Genomic DNA, 27,006 nt, shown 5'->3' on the forward strand with positions numbered 1-27,006 from the left:
GTAGTTGTTCAGTGCTGGTAGGGGATGATCGTGCACTATTCACTCCCAACAATCTTAGTTAGCAACGAGACGAAGGCGAGTGGAGACGGCACACAGTGCAGTACTTACCCCAGATACTACGAGTACAGTTATACTGTAACGCCTTCATTTCTACAGTATCTAAACCGAGGTGAAGTGTTGATATATCTGCTTTCTGTGATAATACTGTTATCAACTTTCTGTGACAGGATCATACAACTAAACTAATTTCCGTTGTTTTATTTCATATGGTTGTGTTTTTGTTTACTCAGTGTTGACAAGGAAGTGACAATAAATTTTCTGAAGTTTTTACTGATGTTATGTAAATGACTAGTGTCGGATACTCAAGGAATCGCAAGTGAAATATGTCAATTTACTGCGATAACGGACGCACCCAGAAAATGACAAATTTGTCTATATGTCGTCGAAAAATCGCTGAGACAACCGTAAGTAGATGGTTTGTTACATCCTCAGTTAACATGAATATATGGTAACAGAGTCTTATCAAGGCCAGTTTCCAATAACGTAAAAGTACTGCACAGTTTTGCTGCACCACTCGCTATAGTATTGTAATAGTTCAGTCAGGCTGTGCAGATTATGTGGAACATTTACTTGTCCTGGGCCAGTGACTTCTGAAATGTCCTTGCCTGGATATTTTGTTAGTTGCCCTGACAAATATTTGGTAGAAATTTGCTTGCTCGTATTTTTTTATGGGAAAAATTAAATAAACATTTGAAAACATTCAAATTTGTTGTGTGTCAACTCACAGATCACTTGTGTCCGTCTAAATGGTGTTAGTGGCGGTAACTTTTGTCATGTGATGTCATAACTCCTGTCACCTCACCTCACACTTGCAGGGTGTTTGTGTAGGCAGAGGCAGCTCCTGTGATCACCTGCCCTGCCATCAGCCCCCCAATAATCTGGTGTCAGTAGCGGTAACATGTGAGGTCATAGCTCCTGCCACCTTATCTTTACAGCCTCTCAGTTTGGTCGTTCCTTTGAAATGTTGACATCACCGACTGAATAGAGGTGGGTTGACTGCTTAATGTATAGATAAATTATCTGCACCTGACATACAGCATAGGTCATTAATCCTGGTACACTGCTGACCGACCTCCCTGTATTTTCCTCTCAAAATATTAGCTTGTCCGTTGGGCAGGTGCTGCGCACATGGACATAAAAAAAATCAATCACCTGCTAGGTCCCTCGTCCGACACGTACGGGCAGCCGGGCACTGCTAATCTGTACAGCCTGAGTTAGTAGTACTATAGTTGAAATTAAGTAGCACCTACAATGTAAGTCCTACAGTATACTGCATCCCTCATTGTAGCCTTGACCTCCCACGAGAGGGGTGTGCACTAGATTATCTTCCGTCCATGAGTTGTCAACAATACTGTCCAGTATAACTCATAACATACGAGTACAACAATGAATTTTAACCAAACCTGTGAGTACTTTTAAGTGTGGCACATATACAAGCACATTCAAGAGCCCGTGCAGTACAGTACATGCCCAGTATTTGTCAACAGTGTGTAATAGAGAACAGAAGTTACAGATGGACCGGCTAATAAGAGGTGAGAAGGATAGAGTAAAGTAAAAGAAACAGGATATGAATGAACGGAAATGACAGTTGTTTGGTGAAGCTGTGGCCGCACTGTCACCACCACCAGTTGTAGTAACACCTAATGCAGCACGTTTGGTTTAGGCCAGGGTAGTGAGGACCTAACCTAACCGTGGCCCAGACGTCCGCTCACCAGTAACACCACAGCTAATAAAAACAGCGACAATGACGACGATTACCACTAACAACACAATCACTGCCAGCTCCAGTGTCATCATAACCATTAACGAATATCACATCAGTAGCACCATAACCGCTACCAACACCAGTAGCACCATAACTACTATCACCATTAGTAGTACCATAATCACTACCACTATCAGTAGCACCATAATCACTACCACCACCACCACCAGACAGGTGCATGAAGTTGCCAGCCACAAAATGTTTACATAACGTCACCCTCTGTTAGACACCTTTCTCTGACCCACATGTAGAGGTACCTGTGTTCCTCCTCGCTGTGTTACCACCACACACATATAATTGCTTAGTAGTACCTGGATAAATACTGGCATCTTACCACAATATCTCGTGTGAATATATTTTGCCACGATGTGTCTATTCTTATAGATGTTAATGTATGGGGTATTAAGTTTCTCACCATTTGCCTCCTTGCAGTCTCAACACCATTCGCCTCATTGCAGTTTCAACACCATTCGCCTCATTGCAGTTTCAACACCATTCGCCTCATTGCAGTTTCAACACCATTCGCCTCATAGCAGTTTCAACACCATTCGCCTCATAGTTTCAACACCATTCGCCTCATTACAGTTTCAACACCATTCGCCTCCTTGCAGTTTCAACACCATTCGCCTCATTGCAGTTTCAACACCATTCGCCTCCTTGCAGTTTCAACATCATTCGTCTCATTGCAATAAAAAAGGCTCAACCGGTGCAGTTAAATGCGTTCCCAATACCTGCAGTAAAGGGTAAAGTTTACCCTTCCCCCCCACACACTCATCTATGTACTGGGAAAAGTATGGTCCACCTACGCATTAATTATCTACGAGGCGCTGAAAACTAAACCAACACAAACAAAAAAATCAAATCAACACTTATAAAATCAGTCCAACGTACTTATACACCCCCCTTTCCACACCCCGATCATTTCCATTGTTTTGAATCGTAAGTATGTGGAAATCCCCGACACTACCTGATGACTCGACACAGTTGTTGACTTCTAACACCACAAAATTCGTCCAGTAAATTTAACCGCTTGTGTGTGTGTGTGTGTGTGTGTGTGTGTGTGTGTGTGTGTGTGTGATTGTGTCATTAGATGCATGTGTTCATATAAGCCTTTGTTTTGCGTAATACGTGTTTATTTCGCATATGCGTGAAATAGTCATAACTGTTAAGATAGTAATTATACCATAGCTTACAGATTTTACAAATTGCCCACGAGGGGGCTAGTTTATTGGGCACCCCCTTACATCCTGTGCAAGGTGAAGCGCAGAAGCGTTTACAGCGCCCAACTGAGAGGCAGGAGGAGTTCATGCTTGCCTTTATGACTCGTGCATTAAGGGCGTAAAAGCCTGAAGGGTCATGGGTTTTGTCAGCAAGTTACATAAAGTGACAGAATGATGAGTGTGTGGGGGGAGGCGGGAATTCCCGGTACAATTTATCTGTTTATAGCAAAGCGTGGCAGGTCCCTAATAATGTCAAGTGCCAGGCCTGTGACTAGAAGGAGGGATATCTGGTCAGGGAGGGAAGAGGTGTGACTGGGTGGCAACAGATGGCAAGAGTAGGTCGGAGATGCAGCGAAGTGTAAACGTAACCTTGAAGGTTAATATCGGGTGTCCTTGATTGGTGTGAGCAGTCTTTTTTTTAGTTTAACAAATTTATTGGCAGAGCTTGTAGTACAGTTTGCCTATTCTGAGTAATTCAGTCAGGTCTTGACACTGAGGGTGGTATCACTTCTCACTGTCACGCAGGACAGAGGTTCACACACAAAGGAATACATCATATTCATTAACAACTATAAATGTATATAGGTCAGATTCATATGGGTAATGTCACTGTTCACTGCCATGCAGGACAGAGGTTCGTACACAAAGAGTTGCATCATATTCATTGACAGTACATATACATATATGTAAACACACACACACACACACATATATACATACATATACGTATATACATACACATATACACGTACATGCTGACTCACTACTCCAAACGCTGCTCTTTCTTTACTAGTGTTAATACGTAATACAGTATACTTGCCATCTAACGTATACTGAAAACAATACCAACAATTTCCATATTATATCAACGAACAGTAAGAGAGAAGTTTATTTTCTCTGAAGATGTGGTGTTACTGGGGTGGGGGTGGGGTCCTGTTGGTGGGAGTTGACGTACACCTCCACACTTACTATTTCATAGTCAGTCATAATTTTCTCAACTGTCGTGACTGTATTGACCAGATCTATAGAACTTTATTTCCTTTCAACTTTGACTACCGCATCCCTGTTTATATTTTAAGATGTAAATATATCCGCTAATATAAACGACATAATCTGGTGCGTTATATACAAGTATAAGAGAGGTAAGTGTAGCAAGTCATCCTCCAGCCTCACGACCCCCCATCCAGGAGGAGGCGCACCCTACACAAGACGGTTTTAGACAATATTTTTAAAGAGAGTCAATGGGTCTATTAATTACTGTCAACTAGTTTTTCTCCCTTCAGACAAAGTATAAACGTCTTAACACACCCACACAAGCTTCAAAGACTGTATAGTGCCATCTTTGAAGCCTTGATAATTAAAGGTAAAGTACCAGAAGGAGGTATCTTATATATGGATTTTTACCACTTGATCGGAGTCCACATCAACTGTTATATAATGATAAGAAAATAGACAGATAAACCACCTTGCTTTTGTGTCTGCAGTTAATTTGAAACCTGTCGCCTTAGTTTTGATAAAATAATAAGGGTCCATGGTTGATTTAGTTAAGATTCACGTAAATAATCTTTAGTGAGTGAAGGAAAAACTTACGATAGACATATATGGGTAATTTACCACTATATACCTCCCAAAGAACATGCGGAACACAACAAGTTAAGGCGGTATAGTTTCTTCTCTCAACAAAAAGAAAAGGTATATAATCAACTGATGAAGGATAAGACTTATAATGTTCAGGACTATTGACAATCGCCTACTGTACACTCACGCCCCATAGTCGTTCAGTGGTGCAATGTGATAGCTCGAAGCTTCGCTGTATTGTACGAATAGCAGTTCATGATGTAATATCTGAGAGAATATATGCACGATACAGGTTTTTTTAGTGACTTCACGACACTTTATTTACCATCACTATACTTAACATCACTATACAAGAGGCCCTGTTCACCAAGCAGTAAAGTAGGTACCTGTTGTAAATCGAAAAGTTGCGAATTCGTATTCAGGGAAAGTTGTTGGAGCTTCCAATAACTTGCTGACAAAGACCTATGACTCTTCAAGCTTCTACGCCCTTAACTTATGAGACATAAAGGCAAGCATGAACTTAGCATGCACCCCCAAATGGGCGCTGTAAGCGCTTCTGCGCTTCACCTTGCACAGGGTGTAGGGGGGTGCCCAATAAACTATAAAAAAAAAATACAAGAGGGACCGTTCGGTTTGCAGCCCTGACTATGACTTCCCCCGAGGGAGTAGGGGCTTGATGGTACATCGAAACTATGGCGCGTGAGTGTACATACCCAGGACTCGGTAATACTGTAGTGCGTAACAAAACAACGGAGTGACTGCCCGGCCTGCACAATTTAATTTTTTTTTTTTTTACGGGATTAGCCCACCCGGGCACAGGTCACTGACCCACATTGGGGCCTGGGGGGCGAAAATATAATAATAATAATAATAATAATAATAATAATAATAATAATAATAATAATAATAATAATAATAATAATAATAATAATAATAATAATAATAATAATAATAATAATAATAATAATAATAATAATAATAATAATAATAATAATAATAATAATAATAATAATAATAATAATAATAATAATAATAATAATAATAATAATAATAATTCAGATATGTAAAATTTATAATAAAAATACAAAATAAAAATAAAATAATAATAATAAAAATAACAACACTGCAACAACAACAACAACCTGGGACTTGGTCACATATGGCAGCAGGGTCTACCGTAGACAACACATTATACTTCCAATATCTTCTCAGGCGGTAGTACCTCCCTGTTTGGTGGCTGCCTACTACCTTAGTAAGCTGACGAAGAGACGGAAAGGATAAACAAATAGTCAACATAGTTGTGGGTGTGAACAAGGAGACTGACTGAGAAAGTTGTAGATAAACACTTCTCTTGCGTAAAACCACTTAATTAACGTGACCACACAGGGAAAGGCGATCACTCAGTGTAAAATAAGCACTGTACGCTAGGCTACCACACACTCCATGCCACATCCTCCGAGAAATTTACCTGTATTGTCGTTTTGGTAGCCTGGCCCTAACACAGCAACCATTATTTCTTTGTACTTCATAATCATATTCTCTTTACAATATTTTGTTTAGTGTCTGTGGTAGGTTACAATTAACAAAACTAAAACTCCCTCCGTATAGAAAAGTATCCTGTCAGGTCAGAAACGGCAGATGTTGGGCTGAAGTGATGGTGTAGTTTGATTACCTGGCCTTGATGTTTTATTGTGAGGCGGTTGCGGGTGTGAGATAGTACTACTTGAGTGTTATCACACCTCCCTCCCTCTCCCCTTCCCTCCTCCCCCCTTCCCCCCTCTATTTTTCTTTCCCTACTTCCTTTTCCCCCTCCCTCCTTCCCATCCCCTCCTTTCTTCCCTTCTCCCCCCTTTCCTCTCCCCCCCTCCCTCCCTCGCCACCCCACCCCTGTTTCTCTGGTAGTTACATCAGATCGTTATCTCCAGAGGCACCCGGGAGATTACAATCGTGTGTGTGTGTGTGTGTGTGTAAAGACAATATTTTTTAAAGAGAGTCATTGGGTCTATTAATTTCGGTCATCTAGTTTTTAGCCCTTCAGACACATTGTAAACGTCTTAACCCCCCCACACACACTAGCTCCAAAGACAGTATAGTGCCACCTTTGAAGCCTTGATAATTAAAGCCACTTAAGTGTAAAGAGTCTGTCACTTATAGATCATAACACAAATAGGAAAGTGCCACACAGGGTGGTGTAATGCGTCTAGTGTGGCAGTATTATGTTAGTGTTAAGATGCAAGCACTGCTTGCTTCCTCTCGCATTAAGATACCGCCGCTGTCTAGCCCTCGTGGCGAACAGGGAAGCAACAGCCACAAGTCCTCCCCTGCCAGTACACATCCTCTTTACCACCAAGACTCCTGCTGTGCCTTTTCGTGGCAACACACGATAACTGGGTGCCTCGTGGGTCCAGGCTAGACCAGCAGTGGATCCCAGAGGGACGGCGCATATAGGCCCATTGGCCTGTGGACACGTCCTGCCGCCTACCAACTGCTGCCCCACTGCCGTTGCCTTGTGGATTAACCTTGATAGGTATATTGTAAGGCTACAGGAGTAAACTCCGAACGAAAAATCTGTGGTGGAGCCCCGCAGCAGGCAGACATGCTTACAGAGCAACAAGACTCCAACGGCGGTGAAGGCAGAAGAGGTGACCACCATGGGAACACAACGACTACACCGACAGACGAAGGCAATGCATGATGGACAGGCTACTAAGGCTAAGCCCAACAAATTGGGCTATTGGCAGGCCATTGCAACTCTCCCTCTGCCTAGTCATTGCAATACTTGCACTATTGGATCAGGAAAAGGGAGAGCCAGGATGTGTGGTTGCAGCCTGCGCTCCTGCCTCTCCACATAAATCAACTCACGCACAGCCATCATCCAGCTCATCATACCTCTATCCTCAACAAACCCCTATACCCTCAAAAGTCCTATGGCGACGGACGAGTGGCGACGGGGACAGGCAGAGATGACTGCCGGGAGTCCCGAGTCACAACTGTGCACATGGGTGGCATAGATAAGATGGTCGTTTTTGTACTGGGATCTGGGCAGCAGTGCAACCTGATCCTATCTGTGCAACTGAGCAGCCCTTCGAGGAGCCACTCTGCTCCCCCACATGGGGAGTGGGATAGAAAAGGTGCCCTAAACATAGCCTGCCTAAAGAACCAACCTGACTGGGCAACCGCACCCAGTAAGGTCATCCTTATGAGGTCGAAAGCACAATCATAAACACAGATCAAAACAAAACACCATATAACCTCTTATGGTCGCTGCCTGGAATGTCAGAACCCTTCTAGAAAATGGCACAAATGAGCATCCTGAAAGAAGAACCGCCCTTGTGGCAAAAGATCTGGCTAGGTATAGCATCGAAATAGCAACCATTATTGAGTCCTGGCTCCCAGACGAGGGTCGACTCACAGAACGGTAGTCTGACTATACCTTCTTCTGGAAGGGTAAGCCTGCTGCAGAGAGAAACTACATTTATAAAGTTGGCTTTGCCATCCACCAATGCATCCGACATAGGGTAAATGAAATGCCTGTTGGGCTCAACGAGCGCCTCATGACACTCAAGAGTCCCACTGAATCACTTATGTCATGCCTTCTTCATCAGTGCATATGTCTCAACACTGGTGTAACAGTGTCTGAGGGTTCGAACCAATAGGGTGAATGCCTTAGTCCTTGAACCAATAAGAAAACCTGTAAGACGTGATGTCATGAAGAGGTGGCGTCCCTCAGCTCCCTTTGTGACCGACGCGGTTTGAAAAAGTCAAGTCGGGTTTTGGACAGAGTAAAGTGTGGGTGCGTGTTGGTGTCATCTCATATGTCGGGATATAATGTGAGTACCTTTTAGGTTTATCCATTTCACGAAATGTATGGTGATTCATGTGACCCCTGGTTAGCTAGCTAGGAAGATAGGTTATTGTTTTGAAGTGTAACTGTTCATTTTGAGTAATATTGATAGTGAACGAAGAACCGCTATGATTACTGTAGTTCTCAATTCCCTTGTGTTGACTTAAACATTGTCATGCATTCCTTTGGTATTATGCAGTAATACAGTGAGTCCTAAGTAATAACTATTTCATATTTCCCCTCTGTTAAGTGTTGTATCTTAGTCCCCAGCTATCCACCTCAGTTATCCACCTCCTCAGTCTTCCCTTGGTGTGAGAGCCGATTGTAGGCCTAACCACTGACCACAACCTCCTTCCCCCACTCACACCCTCCCCTCAAACATAAACAAGTCTCTCCCTCTCTCCAAGTCTCCCTTTACGGTCACCTAACGAATTGTAAACGTGAAGTTGGCGGGCAACTGAAAAGGTACAAGGATAATCTTAAAGCAAACCTGAAAAATTGCCAACTCAACCCCCTCACCTGGGAGAGGATTACTCCACACCGTAAAGCTTGGAGGAGCATCACACAAGACAGTGTCAATACTTTCGAGTTAACCCGAAAGCATATAGGGCAGACAAGCGCCAACGCCGGAAAGACGTTGCCACCGCTCTCCCCGCACTAGATGTAGCCCTCCACATGTGCAACATCTGTGGACGGCCCTGCCGGTCCCGTACAGGCCTCTCTAGTCACCTCAGATCTCACCAACGAAGGTGACAGCAAAGTAGTAGTAGTATATGTGTGTGTGTGTGTGTGTAACAGCATCTCCACCATTCAGCTTTGCTAACAAAGAGACACCGTGCAAGGTTGTGGCAGTTACTGTAGGTTTTCCTCCGTATTCTAAACCCTAACTTGTCTGAGGTTGGTCATTGTGTCATGCTCTCGACTCTCTTCCAGAGTCATCATCGACAAGTCGTTTACGTTTGCCTTCATTATTTGCCCTTTCTAATTTTGTATTGTTAAATTTTAGTTATGATTTTTTGCATTGTTTTTCTTGAGTCTGTTCATTACCAGTGTCATGTCAAGTCAACTTGGGTGTAAGAGTATTGGATGAATGTGTAGAGCATGGAGCTTTGAAACGTTTTCAGCTAATGTTTAGTATCCAGAACTGAAATGCACTGTTTTAAAGGAAGGTTGGACGAGAGGCTCAGCAGTGACAAAATTTTCACCAAACTGTTGTAATTTGAGTTTCTACTGCTGTCATACTCTCGGACGTTGTGAACAAGAAGTTGCATTGTTGAGGGCATAGTTAATGAAATGCATAGCTGCATTACGTATATTCATTGCACAGCACCCTATTTTTAGAATTGAAAGCTATATATTATAAACCGATTATCGATAACATAATATTCTATTACTGTTTATCGTTCAAATTAGGTGTATAAACCAGCTACAGACATAAACATTTACCAGTTAATCTTTTATTGTGGGAGATAAATTGGTGGTCATTTCGAATTTTTAGTGGATTCATTATTAACTTTGAAAAGTGTCACTTGTGGATAATTTTTGCAACATTCCATGCTTGTACCTGGACATAAACTACTCTTCAGAGTTATCAACTACACTATTATGGGCGTGAGGGTTGGGGGCACCAGTGGTTGCCCTCACGTCCTCAAGCCACAACCACTACTCACACGTCGACCAGAACACGGTGGACGACTTCCTCAACACATCCAGCCAGGACACTGCCTCCCCAATTTGACTCAGTATTTTAAGCTCTTGTCTTCAGAGGTTTGGAGTTGTCCTGATCGAGGCGGCGGATCCTTTCACGAATTTTGTTATTCATCTTATAAAATAATTCTTTATATTCCCTTGTCTAAAATTATTTGATTTTTTTCTTCCGGTTTTACTATAATTTGGTAAAAAAAAATCGCGACTGCAAATTATCTATAGTGATTTGTGAAGCCACAAGTAGATGGCATAATCCTCCACAATAAGACGGGGTCAGCACCGTAGCCATATTTAAAACTGATAGTGTAATTGATGAAGTGTAAATGACAGTGTAACTGACGGTGTACTTGTATATGTTGGTGTAACTGATAGTGTAGTCACGGACATGGTGCATGAGCTGCCTGCCTCTCTAAAACAAACTCGGGAACGTAGGGTTCTAAAGTTATTAATATTGACAACGATAATAATAGTAATAATGTTTATTATAAAATTTCACTTATAATAATCGATAAAAATAACAACAATTATAGAAATGACAATGTCAATAGTAATAATGTGGATTTTTTTTAGCTATAATCATAATGGACAAATTTAGTCATTAAAAACTGTCTTTCTTATCGTAGCTTGAGTACTACGAGGTCTGGGGAGCTATCCAAGAATGTCGGAACCAGCGGAAGCGAAGATGGACAAAGGAGAGACGACGACGGAAACAGAGGAACTAACAGAGAAGACCACAGAGCCAACAGGCATCAGTTACGTGATCTACCAGGTGAGGGAGCCTACTACATGACTCGCCCCTGAACAACACTCAGCCTATACTCTGCAGTGTTGGACGGTAGGGGTGGGGGGGGGGGGCATAACGCACAGGGGAGGAGTAAACAGCTTGAGATGATCCCCAATAACATACGAAAGTCCATAATTACAACCAAGTCTGGCAGGTAGTCACTGAAGGATGTTTAAAGATTATTAACAGGTACTGGACGGCTAATGTTATTACTGCACAATAGCACGTTCAGTTCAGTTCAAAATTTTATTAGCGTCGTTTACCCATGTTGCAGCTAAAACATAATTATAACAGCACTTCTTACCCCACGTTCAGCTGCGTTAAAAGCCAATGGTAAAACTAAGCTTTTCTTTCGCGGTCTCACTTTTTTTTTATTATTAAAACTTATAAATAAATAAAACTGAAAAATCTCAACGTATCTCCAAAATTACAACAGGTTTTCTCGTGCAAGGTTTGATGATAAATATTATATACGACCGTGAAGGGAAAATTCAAATTTTCTACTTATAAAGGTAACCTTGATCTCGTTGAGCATCGTACAGTACAGTGTATGTAGGTCTCGAGAACCTTGTGAACAACAGGCCATAACGCTTTACGTCACCATTACGTACACGCATTAACAGAACGATACGTAACGCAGATCGATCTGTTTAATTTTTCACGCTCACTCAAGAAATCATTTCACACGTCAGTTATAAACAAAGCGCTATTCATTGTAGTGTTGTGTAATGCTATAGTCTGAGATGTGATTCTTTTCTTATATATGGAGAGGTCTTTAAAATATCTCTGTGTGATAAATGTCTTAGCATATGTAAAAAAACTACACCGAAATATTATTGTAAATGAGCAATATCCATTAACCCCTCCTGACCCCCTGCCAGTGTAATGCGCCTCTATAAACCATACAATTCAGTATGTATTGGGAATATGTGATTTACAGTAAGGGCTTCATCACGAAACAAACAATACACTACGATATTTAACATATGCAAATTTAGATCATAATCGGGCTGTAGTGATGTACTGTAGTATGCAGGAGAGTGTTAAAACAACTGGCCGCCGTCCACTATTCCCCGCCCCCTCTTCTAAACCATCCACTTCACTCACTTCAGTTTCTAGTCACTTACACCTTATATAATAAAGGCCTGGGAATTAAAGTCTGTGTTCACATCAGCTAATTGAACTTGTGATTTATATAAGTTTCATCCGAGAAACATGTGTTTAATGTGAGAAATGCCTTCTTTTTTTTTCTCAGCGGCATTATCGATAGGCCGAGGCGGGCAAGTGGATGTAGTGTTCACCCCCCTTGTTAATGTTTGCTGGTTCACCACACCCCACACATCACCACACCCCACACATCACCACACACATTACCACACCCCACACACATCACCCCACCCCACACACATCACCCCACCCCACACATAATCACACATCACCATTCCCCACACATCACCACACACATCACCACACATCACCCCACACATCACCACACCCCACACATCACCACACATCATCACACCCCACACATCACACCCACACATCACCACACATCACCACACCCCACACATCACCACACCCCACACAGCACCACACCCCACACATCACCACACAACACACACCCTACACATCACCGCACCTCACACAGCACCACATCCCACTCATCACCACACCCCACACAACACCACACCCCACACATCACCACACCACACAGCACCACACCCCCACACAGCACCACACCCCACACAGCACCACACCCCACACAACACTACACCCCACACAACACCACACCCCACACATCATCACACACCACACATCATCACCACACCCCACACAACACCACCACACACCACACCCACACATCACCACACCCCACATCACCACACCCCACACATCACCACACCCCACACCCCACACATCACCACACAACACCACCACACAGCACTACACCCCACACACCACACCACACATCACCACACCCCACATCACCACACCCCACACATCACCACACACACACACCCACACACACCACACCCCACACACCACACCCCACACATCACCACACCCCACACCCCACACAACACACACCCCACACAGCACCACACCCCACACAGCACCACACCCCACACACACCACACCCCACACACCACACCCCACCACACACCCACACAGCACCACACCCCACACATCACACCCACACATCACCACACCCCACACACACCACACCCCACACAGCACCACACCCACACACACACCACACCCCACACCACCACACAGCACCACACCCCACACCACACACCCCACACAGCACCACACCCCACACATCACCACACCCCACACAGCACCACACCACACAGCACACACCCACACACACACAGCCCACACACCCCACACATCACCACACCCCACACATCACCACACCCCACACAGCACCACACCCCACACAGCACCACCCCACACATCACACCCCACACATCACACACCCCACACATCATCACACCCCACATCACCACACCCCACACATCACACACACCACACACACACACCCCACACATCACCACACATCACCACACCCACACATCACCACACCCCACACAGCACCACACCCCACACCCACACATCATCACACCCCACATCACCACACCCCACACACCACACCACACAGCACCACACCCCACACAGCACCACACCCCACACAGCACCACACCCCACACAGCACACACACCCCACACAGCACCACACCCCACACATCCACACCCCACACATCACCACACACACACAGCACCACACCCCACACATCATCACACACACACACCACACAACACCATGCCCCACACAGCACCACACCCCACACATCACCACACACCCACACACCACACAACACACACCCACACATCACCACACATCACCACACCCCACACAGCACACCCCACACATCCCACACCCCACACACACACACACAACACTACACCCCACACAACACTACACCCCACACATCACCACACATCACCACACCCCACACAGCACCACACCCCACACATCACCACACCCCACATAACACTACACCCCACACAACACTACACCCCACACAACACTACATCCCACACATCACCACACATCACCACACCCCACACAGCACCACACATCACCACACATCACGACCGATTTGTTCATGCAATCCTTGCTTCAATAGTCAATGAGGCTGTGTTTACCCATGAGAGTGGCTGTAAACAATAAATAAATATGAATCATGAGTAAGAGTGAGCCAGCGATGGTTGAGCAGCAGTGAGGCACGAATCTTGTGATGGAGAGTGTAAGCGATGGTTAAGTGAGTCCTGAGTGAGTTAGTGAGTGAGGAGAAGAGGTCTGATAAACCTGAGGACTTAACCACAACCACCGCCAGTCTCTCTGTCTCTTGTTCTGCTTGTACTCCTTCGTCAGTTCAGGTTATTACCCCATAAAACATCATAATAAAAATACGATTAACTAGTACTCGTATACTTAAGAACTGAAGTGATTCTCTGGGTGTCCGTCCGCCAACCAATCAGCTGCCTCACTACAAACTGACCCTACAGGCCTTCAAGCTTCGAGTGAACAGACTAAAGGTAGGTAGGTAGGTATGTCATTAACATAAATTATAGTTACCCAACACCCGGCTTAAATTTTTTACCAGTCATCAAGGTCAGTTTGTTTGGTATGACGAACCATTATAATGTTTTTTGTAGCTGAATAGTGTATCCGTGCGGAAGTAAATAAGTCTTGATTATACCAGAAGCATTAGGTTTGCAGTCTTATAGTTAATTGGTTTTACTGGTGCCCCTTTCTGAGGACTGGTGAAATCCATCCATCCTCCTAGTAAGAATGTTGTTGGATGCACTGAGTCTGGGCTTGAAGCCTGACCTGGATCGGGATTACTCATATATTTCCTTACAACTTCATCGATCAACGTCTCAAAGACACGAACCATGGCTCTGTCCTCCCTGGTTACCACACTACTGAGGTGACCGTTCAGTATTTTGTCCACTCATTTTCAATTTTCCACAGAGCATTGCATTATATTTAAAATTGTAACTCCAATTGGGTTTTCTCAGGTGCCTATTAAGTAATATACAGCTCTCGTAATGCTCAACCATGTAATTTCCAGGCAGTTTACCTCTGGGTGGTGGATTAGTGACTGGCCTTAATACCCAGGTGAATCTTTTCGTGTTATCGTGGGACAGCAGTACCAAACAACAATGACTGGGGCTCTCAGCGAAACAATGCCTGGCCCTAACACTCAACAATGGCGGGAACCACAGTGTCCCCACCAGTGACATCTGAACTTGCTCAACACCTTGACTTTGTTTGTGTCCCCTTGTGCTATCTATCTCGCTGTTATACACATTACTGCGTGTTCAGGCCCACACGTTATTTGTTTATATTTAACTGTATATCTCAGCTAAGAAAATAACTCATGGTATTGAAATGGTGTGTAATTGTGTATGTGTGTGTCAAATTCTTGATAGATAATACATATTTTAAGTGTGGGAATCTGACCTTGAAACAGAATATCGGTATGCACTGGGGAACAGACTCCGACCCGGAATTTGCCAACGTGTTCCTTCGTTATTATGAGTTCAGTTACACGCAAAACAACACTGGAACAAATTCTGGGGCAGCAAAAGATGAACACCTTCACTACGGGACGCCACTATTAATATTTGAAATGTGTAACACCGGACGATTTACGATTTTATTCAGCTTAATGAGGAGTCCGTATATACACAAGTGGTTTAGTAGACTATCTCCACTAAGCAGATGTTCAAGATATATCGATGATGTAACATCTATCTCGGCGAATTTGTATTAAACAGAGGAAATGACTCATAAAACCGCATTCATGGAGTTGGCTTTGCCACTCGCCAACGCATCCTACACAAACTAAATGAAACGCTTGTTGGGATCAACGAGCGCCTCATGACGCTCCGAGTCCCACTGAATCACTCACGTCATGCCTTCTTCATCATTGCATATGCCCCAAAACTGGATGCAGAGAATGACATCAAGGAGGCCCTTTATGCCGCCCTTGACAGAGCACTAACCTCTATCCTCAGAAAAGATAAAGTTGTGCTCCTAGGTGACCTCAATGCCAGAGTTGGTAGAGATGCTGACATATGGCAAGGAACCATGAGGAGAAACGGAGCAGGCAAGTGTAAACCCAACGGCCTACTCCTCCTACGCACAAACAACCTCACTATCACCAACACTTTGTTTAGGCAGGCCGACAAGTTCAATGGTTCTTGGCAACACTCACGATCTAAACACTGACATCTCATTGACCACATCATTGTCAGAGAAAGAGATCGCCGAGATGTCCTCATCACCCGAAACATGCGTGGCTCAGACCTCTGTAACACACAGATCATCGGCTCATCAGAGCCAAATTCTCCTTTTACGTCGCCCCAAAACGGTGAAAGCAACAAGTTTCTAGAAGAGGCTTTAACAGTAAGCGACTGGAGGTTCCAGCGGTAGCACATGTTTTAAGAGAGCAGCTCAATGATGGGTTGATAAACAGCTCAACAACAATCAACCAAATTCCCAGTGCCGAATGGGGTCCCATCAGAGCTGTAATCACAAAAACCTGCAATGAGATCTTGGTCCAGATCAAAAGAAAACATCAGGGTTGGTTTGATGAAAATGACCCGAAAAACGAAGTATTCATCAATAGTAAACATGCTGCTCTCACTGACTGGCAGAACAACCCTGTAAGTCTTGGACCAAAGCTGATACCTTCCACGAGAAGAAAACTGGGGCCCAGGGCGAAATTAGCAAACCTATGAACGAATGGTGGAAAAATGTAGCTTGTGAAATGCAAAAATTTGCGGATCAACACAAGATGAGTGAATTTTTCAATTCCCCTTACACAACATATGGCCCAACTGCTAATGGTGTGGTTCCCCTCCGCTCATCCAACAGTAACTCCCTAATTAAAGAAGAAAAAGGCACCTGTCAGCACTGGAAAGAACACTACCATTCGTTGCTCAACCAAAACACCAATGTGGATGTCCTGACTACCCAGCAGGTCCCTCAGCACCCAGAGCTGACCCACCTCAGCTATCCTCCATCCCTGGATGAGGTAGCTACTGCCATCGAGCAGATAAAAAATAACAAAGCCACAGGGCTTGATGGAATCCAGGCCGAGGTGTATAAAGCAGGAGGACCTCTACTTACCAGCTGTCTCCACTTTCTGCTGGAGGAAATCCCCAAGATCGTAAAGACGCCTCGATCGTCAATATTTATAAGAACAAGAGAGACCAGTCAGACTGTGGCAACTACCACGGGATCTCACTGCTGTCTGTAGCTGGCAAGATTATTGCCTGAGACCTCCTGAACAGATTTCTTCCAAGGGCGGAAAACTTCCTCTCAGAATCTCAATGTGGCTTAGACCATCACGTGGTACCACTGACATGATCTTTGCTGCCTGCCAGATACAGAAAAAGTGCAGAGAACAGAGTAGTGACTTGCACATGGTCTTCATTGACCTCATTCATTTTGGCTGACCATCAAAATTCATTGCCACTGTGAGGCAACTCCACGATGGCATGAATGGCAGTGTCCTGCACAGTAGCACTCAGTTTGAGTTCTTCCCCATCCAAACAAGGGTAAAGCAAGGATGTGTACTGGCATCAACTCACATTTCCATTTTCTTGGCTGCCCTTCTTACTCATGCCAGTGCCAATTTAGCCGGCGGGGTGAACATGCAGTACCGGATGAAGTGACCTTTCAACGTAAGATGACTCAAAGTAGGAAAAAAGATGTCGGCTGCTTCTATCAATGAACTTCAGTATGCAGATGACCTCACCCTCGTCGCTCACACATACTGTAGGTCCTGAGGTGAATGCACATTAGACTCAGATTCTCTTTCAGCCTGCCCCTGGTTCAACCACACCCCCACCATCCATCCAGTTTAACAGTTCTACTCTCTCTAATGTTACCCACTTTCAGTACCTTGGCTCCCACCTATCCACCATCACAGACATCGATGGAGAGATTCAACTTCGGATCAGATGTGCATCTCAAGTCTTTGGCAGAATCTGTAACCCATATCTTCAGCTGTAGGGAGCTAAAATTATCTGTAAAACTGCACATGTATCAAACGGTGATCCTCCCCACCCTGCAGTATGGCAGCGAGACATGGGTCACATGCAAGAGGCACCTCAAGGCACTAGAAAACTTTCACCAACATAGTCTATGTTCCATCCTCTGAGTTAGCTGGGAAGACAAGAGAACAAATGCCAGTATTCTAACTGATACCAACAGTAGGAGCATCGAGGCTACCAGCGTCGGAAAGATGCTGCTGCTACCCCTTGGACACTAGATGTAGCCCTACACACGTGTGACATCTGTAGACGACCCTGATCCCATATCGGCCTCTCAAGTCACCCCAGAGCACACCAACGAAAGCGAAATCCTTAATAACTCATACCATGGTACCGTTGCTGGATGATCATCACACTCAATTCCGAGTGACAGAAATGTAGTAGTAGTAGTGTTGTGTAATAATAATAATAAGTGACAGTTTATTACGATAACATTACTGCCAGAACGCTGAAAATATACAATAAACAGAGATGAGAAAAGGGGTATCACGAGAAGGGGTGAATTACATGACCTCACACAACAGCGAGTAAGCATTAACGGCACAAAATCCGATTGGAGGAACGTCACTAGCGGAGTTCCCCATGGCTCAGTACTTGGACCATATTATTTATTATATACATAAACGACATAGATATCGGCGTAGACAGCAACATAAATAAATTTGCTGATGACACTAAAATAGGGCGGGTAAATAAATCTGACGAGGACTCCGCAAAACTACAGGAAGATCAAAACAAATTTTTCGAATGGTCTGAAAAATTGCAGATGAAATTCAATGTGGACAAATGTAAAGTACTCAGTTTAGGAGATGTAAACAGAGAAACCAGATACCAGATGAACAACGATGTTATTGAGAAATCCGACTACGAGAAAGATTTAGGAGTAATGATAAGTAGGAATCTTAAGCCAAGTAAACAATGTGTATTTGCTCGAAACAAGGCTGATAAAGTAGGTAGTACGCAGCTACCAAACAGGGAGGTACTACCGCCTGGGAAGATATTGGAAGCATAATGTGTTGTCTAATGGTAGACCCTGCTGCCATATGGCATTACGAAAATTGTGACCAAGTCCCAGGTTGCTGATCTGACTTTCTGCCTCATTTACACACAATTGCAGGGTCTCAATTGTTTCTCTTAACATTGACAACACAACACGTATATTGTATATTGTTTCTCACTCTTGATATTTTTTTATTTTATTTTATTTTATTTCTTTATGGTTCTTTATTATTATTATTATTATTATTATTATAATTATTATTATAATTATTATTATAATTATTATTATTATTATTATTATTATTATTATTATTACATTTTCGCCCCGAGGCCCCGATGTGGGTCAGTGACCTGTGTTCGGGTGGGCTAATATCCGTAAAAAAAAAACTTGGGTTCATTCAAAGGAGTGTTAGTTACAAGACTAGCGAGGTCTTCCTAAAACTATATCTTGCGCTTGTGAGACCTCACTTGGATTACGCAGTTCAATTCTGGTCACCGTATTACAGAATGGATATAGAATCCTTGGAAAGAATTCAGAGAATGACAAGGCTAATCCCGGGCATTGGGAACCTTGAGTACAGAGACAGGTCAAAGCATCTTAATTTGCATTCCCTCAAGAGACGTAGAGTGAGGGGCGATATGATAGAGATGTATAAATGGTTGTCAGGGCTAAACAAAGGGGACATTACAAAGGTACTCAGACTATCCAACCAGGAGCGATCTCGTAACAATGGTTTTAAATTAGACAAATTTAGATTTAGGCGCGAAATAGGTAAACATTGGTTTGAAAATAGAGTAGTAGACGAGTGGAACAAGTTACCAAATATCATCATTAACTCGAATACGCTGGATAGCTTCAAACATAGGTTGGATGGATATATGAACGATAGGGGTTGGGTGTAGATGGGACTGCCCAGTATGGGCCAATAGGCCTGCTGCAGTTTCCTCCATTCTTACATTCGTATATGGTAAAATTGGGGAGTAAGTCACTTGACGGAGAACAGCTTTCAGTACAAAAGGATAAGAATCATAGAGTCAACATATAGATTAACTTTAGATCTGGTACTGAGGGAGCTGGTCTTGTGAACAGTCTTGTGACCTTATATTGGTGCTAACAGTCATTCCTATGGTTTGGATGGCCGTCGTAGCTAGGTGCCAAGCCGCTTCCACACTACAGGTGCAGATGTTTTGCATATCCATACGTGGTCCGGGTAGGTCCTTCAACTCACACAGGGTGTTGGAGATGGGTCTTGTTCTTCATGTGATTTAGTTAGGAATTCATTGTTCCCCACCTGGGTGGAGCAGGGAGTCCTCATTTCTCTCCTGATGTAGTTTGGAGTCTTTGTTGGCTTCTCATCCAGGGTCCGCCGTATACCCACCATCACCAGGTTGTGGGTATACGGCGGACCCTGGGTGTGTGAGGTCCACGTCAGGTCACCATTGACCACTGAGCGCTGATTGTCACTTTAACAGTTGTTGCTTTATTTCGAGTTGAAATTGTCACTTTTATATCTCAGTTGTGGGTTGATCATCAATCTTTGCACTGTAGTGTTGGTGGGAGGATGTTGATAAAACCTGATGGGGAGGAGATGGGGGGGAAGGTCCGACAGACCAGGCTGGCACCTGTCTCCATGGACCAAAAGACCATGGCCGCCTTAGTGGAGCAGCACCGAGTACATCCTCACTCCAGGAGGACTGAAGATGGTTTGCGTGTGTAGTAGTAGTACTAGTAGTAGTCATGAATCGGGTTAAAGTGATCATTATTTAAATAAGGTAATCATATTTTGTATCACAGGGTATGGGCGCAGCAGCCGTCGGTGTGGGCGCGCTGGCGTGCTCGGTGACATTGGGCTACACCTCCCCAGCCCTACCCTCCATGCGAGCAGACCCAGACTTCTTCATCACAGAGGAACAGGTCAGTCCAGGGATCTTGTTTACAGGTTTGACGATGTTTATTATTTAATACTGTTTGTTGATCCAGAATGGCAGCTTTTCGTGTCACTCCCTCATGTTTCTCACCAACCAAGAGTTTCATGATGCTCTGATCACTGCAGAAGGAATTAAAATTATTGACAACTTAAATACTAACCCATCATTTACCTCGGCTAAAACATGTGTATCAAATTGCATTGGAATTTAATTTAAAACGGAGCACGTACTGTACCTACAAGATTTGTGATCTACAGTAGTCATTCCAGAAAGGTCAAATCAGGTCACTAACTCCTTATATGTAATCTCACCGGACACCTTACCGGGAAGTACTTTTTTATTCAAAGTTTTACCCCAAAAATTAATTTAAAACAACATTTGTAACCCTTAGAAATTTTGTTTACTAGCAGACAGGTCCACAAACAACCACATGTCAAGTCCTCGTCGGTTTACGTTGAAACAAAAATGTGAAGTCACTATTTACAAGCTGGCTTCTTGGTATTTTCTTGCTACTACAATATTTTGTGGTTGTTGGACCATTAATATAATGTAACTTAGTTGAGTAAACCATGATGTGTTGTGTTGCAGGAATCGTGGGTGGGGGCGGTGATGCCGGCTTGTGCTCTGGTGGGTAGTGTGATCACTGGGCCATTAGTTGACAGTCTGGGCCGCCGTACCACGCTCCTACACCTCACCTGGCCCTTCGCGCTGTGTACGTGTCCTCATGCCTGGTACACCAAACGCATACATCATGTGTGCTGTTTTGACTAGCACTTGTTGTAGACGTGGCCTCTTACCTGGCTCTGTACAATACTCTCTCCCTTCCTTCATGCTCAGTGCACCAAGGTCCTGTGTGTCATCACTTCTTCGTGATCAAGTCTTTTATCTCTGTTTACTCAAGTCTTTTGATATCTTATGAATACCTCCATGAAGATTACTTATTTTAAGATAGGAAATTTAATCCAGGATAAAATGGGACCATTTTTGTCTCCATTGTGGGGAGAGGCACCCAAGTGAATACAGCTTTCGTCTGCCACTGAGTGGGCCGCCCCCAGTCGACCCAGTGGTAAGATGGATAGCAAATTTTATTGTTGTGGAAGTGAAAGGCAGTACACAACAATGACTAAGTCTTTACTGTGCAATATCCACATTGCCCCTAACGAGACGTCAGGAGTATGGGATCCACTTTCAGTCTCCCATGTCTGTCTGGTTTCCGAGATGTTAAAAACATAATTGGTTAATACACATAACTGAGAATAAAATGCTTAAACAAATCGAGGAAGCAAAGTTTTTGAATTTCTCCTACATACTGCCTCTAATTTGTTGATGTTTGTACAGTATATTATACAACGTAATTTTTCAAGATTTATTATTAATGTTATATTGTTTGATAACATATTCATAATTACCTTCTTTTCTAGTTTCATATCCGTAGCTGAGGATAAATTTGTGAGTTAAAACACAGACTTTATCCTAGTTATTGTTTGTAGCGTGGATGATGATAGCCACGTCCAGCAGCGTGACCGGGGTGGTGCTGGGCCGCATGATGGGCGGCTTATGTGTGGGCATGCAGGCAGTGGCCGGTTCGGTCTTCTTGCCTGAGATTGTCGAGGTGGAGCTGCGCAACATTATGACCGCCATCCCTGCTGTGTTTGGTAACCTAGGTACGTCTGATTCAGTCTTAATTACCCAGACAGGAACACTGTGCAAAGTCTTGCATCATATTTCATGGTCAGTTCTAAATACACGAATAAGCCAAGATGTTGACAATCAAATTATCTTAAATCCACTGTCAGGATCCTGTTACCGAGGAAGCACCTTCAAAATAACAGTGCTATACCTCATTGTTTTTCAGTTCGTGTTCAGCCCGTTCGTTATCGCATGTGTTAATAAGGAACATAAAAAAAACGCTTGATTTCTTAGGTTTGATGCTGAGTTTCGCGTCGGGGCAGTACTTGACGTGGCGCGGGCTGGCATGGCTGGGGGCGTTGATGACCCTACCAGTAGTGTTGTTCCTCCTGCCACTCCCTGAGACTCCCAGCCACCTAACACGCACAGGTAAAGGCCTCTTACACCACCTAACACTGCCCCACACACACCACCACCAGCACCCCCCCTAACACTGCCACACACCACCACCCCTAACACTGCCACACACCACCATCATCACCACCTAACACTGCCACACACCATCATCACCACCTAACACTGCTAGACGATGTAGGTGGGTGAGAGGCTCTGGGGGACCTTTGGGTAGTAACATAATAACTACCTATAATATAATTTACACACATATACTGTACCTGGTGACCCCTCACCCCCCCTTTTAAGTATAGGATAGTTAAAATAAGTCGACCAGATGTTAGTGTGTTGGCCCCACAAATTAAACCTTCAATTACATAACTATACCAAACTGCAGCTCCTTATGTTAAGAAGGGTGAGGATAAAACGACACACACACACACACACACACACACACACACACACACACCCTCTCTGATTTATTTGAGGGGTTGAGGGGTAGTTCATACCCTATCTCTGTCCTCCAAAATTCAGTACCCATACAAAAAATAATCATACCTAATTTCACCTATACATAAAGACTCTGGTTGTGCTCTGAGGGGGTCATGTTCAGGGCTGGTCGAATCCCCCTCAATTTGGACATTAGTGAGCGTCCTTGAGGCTTTTCACAAAAACATTTCAATTTTAAACTCCCTATCATAATGATAGTGACCATGCATAGCAAAAAAAAAAAAAAATAAATGATGGATTCCACCTTTGGTGTTAGGCTGACCATTTTGCCTACCCCAGTGCATGTACATCCTCATGCCAAATTTCATCTATTTTTTTAAATTGTAGCCGTGCTGATTGAACACCCAGGGCGTCTCTATACATGGATCTCGCCTCAGGACGATGTAAACAACATAGTCAGGAATCAAATAGATTAAATTAAATTTCAGGAAAGATTCAGAAATTCAATAACACGAACTAAGACCTATCGAGGAGTAGACTGGACAAAATTAAATGTGATTTACTTAAGCTGAAAACGGGGGCAGGGATAGAATATGAAATTAAAGCCAAAATTAGGGTTTCAATATTGCTAGAAGGTGACTTTGATGAAGAAGGCAATTTAATAATTCCAATGAAGTAATGTTAGAGACTTGGGAAAACTAATGGGACAGGTGGAACGAGGCTAAAAGTGAGTGGAGGACAAATTAATTTTTAAAGAAAATGGATAGATGAAAAAATGTGAGAAAACGAAGTGAGGTTTTGAAAAAAATTCAAAGGGAATACAAACAGGCCAAGAAAGATGATCTAGAAAGGAAATGCAAGGAGATTGAAGATGATGACAGAAGGCATAATTATAGGGAAATGTACAGAAAGTGGAGTACCCCAAGGCAGTGTTCTTTCACCCACGATGTACAATATCTACACAGCAGACCTACCAGAACCATCTCCCTACAGTGAATACATAAGTTTTGCAGACGATATCACACAAATCATCACATACCCTGGCAAATCAACAGCAATAATGGCACAACATACTGCCAACGCAATAGAGAACATCAACCAGTACGAAAAAAAGTGGAAGATACAAACGAACACCAACAAGTTTAAAATAATCCCAATCGCTAAAAGGAAAAAAGACCCCATTATAGTAGACAACAAAGTGATTCCATATGCCATGGAAGGCACTGTCCTAGGGCTGAAGATAACAACAAAAGGCTACAAAACATTCATCACCGAAAAACTTGTAAAAACCAGAAACATGGTAACTAAATTAAAACGTTTCAGAAGCCTGTCAGCAAAAAACAAACTAAAGTTATATAGAGCCTATGTCCAATCCCGACTAGTATATCCGCCAATTCCCCTACATGCAATAAAACAAACAAACATAAAGAAACTGCAGACAATTCAAAACTTAGCCCTAAGAGATGTATATAACATCAGATATCCTGACATAGTCACCAACCGTCAACTACACCAACGAGCCCAAATAGAACCCCTAAACATTTACCTACACGAACACTCAAAAAGAATATGGACGAAACTAGAAGAAATAGAGCCAGGACCAATCAAAGAATGGATGGAAGAGACAGAAGACGGAAGAAGAGAACACTCGTGGTTCCCTCGCAGTAAAAGAAGAGCCCTAGAACCCACACCAACTCCACTCTACTAAAAGATGCAAGGTTACCCCAGTGACAACCTTGGCAGCCAAATCACTCACAACATTAGATCATAAAAAGATAGGATGTTCTTGGCAGAAACACAAGTACCTGCCCTAGACTCCTCACCATTGGCTAGGACATAACACACGAAAATGAAAGGCATAAAATTGCAACAGTTGCTAAACATACAAACACCTGACATAAATATAACACTTAAGACGAAAGTTAGCTTAAACACAAACATGAGATAACAGAAGCACTTGGGTTGAGCCCCAAGACCTATCATTCTACTACTATTTTCCAATTTCCTCGCTTTTCTTCTGCACTATCCACCAACCCCAAGTCCCTCCAAATTCCACCATTTTTCTTCAAGTCCATCCATCCATCCTATATATATATATATATATATATATATATATATATATATATATATATATATTAGTGCATAATTACAGACAATTATATTTGTTTGCAGTAAATGTTTCATCAGTAATGCAATTTTCTCTAAGTGTTTTGTGAGAAAAATATTCTGTGCCAGCTTGTTAGTCGAGGGAAGTTTTGTTCTTTCAGTTATTTTGCAAAGGTCAGAAATTTCACCTAACTACGTCATTTTACATTAAGACCAAATCAAATAGTGTTTGAGCAATGTGATCACGAATCTTATCCAACAGGCAGGAAAGAATCATCCCTTATTGCATTGAGGCAACTCCGACGCACAACCCAACACGCTGAGAAGGAGCAGCAGGAGATCACCAACAGCTGCAGCAGCAGTGACAGCAAAGCAGACATCAGCGTTTGGGAGACAGTGCAATCACCCAACCTGTGGCCAGTGAGTGTGGGGATCGGTCTCATGGTGGCACAACAAACCACAGGCATCACTGCTGTCGTTTTCTTTGCCTCTAGCATCTTGGACTCTGGTGAAGATGGTGCGGGAGGCAGCGCCGCATCAGTGTTGCTGGGTGTGGTCAATTTCTTTAGTACCTTCGTGGGCATGATTGCCATGGCTAAGTTTAAGCGACGTCAAATGCTCAGCCTGTCAACCACTGTGATAGTGGCTTCCCTCTTCATTTTGTCACTTTTCTTCTGGGCCAAAGACGCTGGAGGTTCCTACTCCGACATTGCCAAGACTCTGCACCTGGTGCCTGTAGTAGGGCTCTTAGCATACATCATCGGTTTTTCACTAGGCTGGGGGCCCATACCCTGGGTTTTCCTAGGAGAAGGAATGCCCAGCCGAGTGCGAGGCAAAGCCGTGGCCATGGTGGTAGCTGTCAACTGGGCGTCAGCTTTCCTGATCACCAAAACATTTGGATGGTGCGTGTCATCTCTTGGTGCCCACACCACCTTCCTAGGCTACGCTGTGGCGACCGCTGTGAGCGCCACACTTCTCAGGCGTGTTATGCCAGAAACATTCCTCCAGTCTGCTGCCCAGATGAATCGTCTCTACCAAGAGGCTGCCAAGATAAAACAACAATGATCGTGTTTATATCTATATTTATATATGATGACTAAATCTTACAAATGTCGTCACACCGCCCACAATACTTCTTATAATACAAGACTCCATCAAAGGCACTCAACTGACTTGTTCCGACAAGGCCATCGTTCCAATAACCCAATCCAACTTACTTTACCTTGGTGTGCACCTCCTGTGAACAGTGTACATATAATACCATGTACTTAAATTACTGTGTTACGAGTTGGGGATTTAGAATATGGTTATACGTCTACCCAGATCCCAACAGGTAACAACAATAAAAAAAAAACAAAGACAATCGGACTATAAAAGGGTAGACAAAGGATGCGAGTTTTCGT

The 27,006-nt window shown here is 43.5% G+C and overlaps 1 protein-coding gene across 2 annotated transcripts; it reads left to right on the top strand.

Moving 5' to 3' along the window:
* On the top strand, positions 1-27,006 carry LOC121860922 (facilitated trehalose transporter Tret1-like). 2 transcript variants are annotated; one of them, XM_042358296.1, is made up of 7 exons: positions 1-169; positions 10,798-10,943; positions 20,892-21,011; positions 21,614-21,737; positions 22,516-22,689; positions 22,949-23,083; positions 25,866-27,006. In XM_042358296.1, the coding sequence occupies exons 2-7, from the start codon at positions 10,833-10,835 to the stop codon at positions 26,666-26,668; spliced, it is 1,467 nt and encodes a 488-aa protein (XP_042214230.1). In that variant the 5' UTR covers positions 1-169; positions 10,798-10,832; the 3' UTR covers positions 26,669-27,006. The 2 variants fall into 2 exon arrangements, with proteins under 2 accessions (XP_042214230.1, XP_042214231.1); XM_042358297.1 differs by lacking the exon at positions 1-169 and adding an exon at positions 241-464.

This window comes from Homarus americanus, unplaced genomic scaffold (genome assembly GCF_018991925.1).
Source record: "Homarus americanus isolate GMGI-L3 unplaced genomic scaffold, GMGI_Hamer_2.0 scaffold52806, whole genome shotgun sequence".
Classification (NCBI taxonomy): Eukaryota; Metazoa; Arthropoda; class Malacostraca; order Decapoda; family Nephropidae; genus Homarus; species Homarus americanus.

Excerpts from the sequence above, each read along its gene's own strand:
- LOC121860922 (XM_042358296.1), top strand. The coding sequence starts at position 10,833 with ATGTCGGAACCAGCGGAAGCGAAGATGGACAAAGGAGAGACGACGACG. Across the intron at positions 10,944-20,891 it reads TCAGTTACGTGATCTACCAG|GGTATGGGCGCAGCAGCCGT; the intron begins GTGAGGGAGCCT and ends TTTGTATCACAG. Across the intron at positions 22,690-22,948 it reads TGCTGTGTTTGGTAACCTAG|GTTTGATGCTGAGTTTCGCG; the intron begins GTACGTCTGATT and ends TTGATTTCTTAG.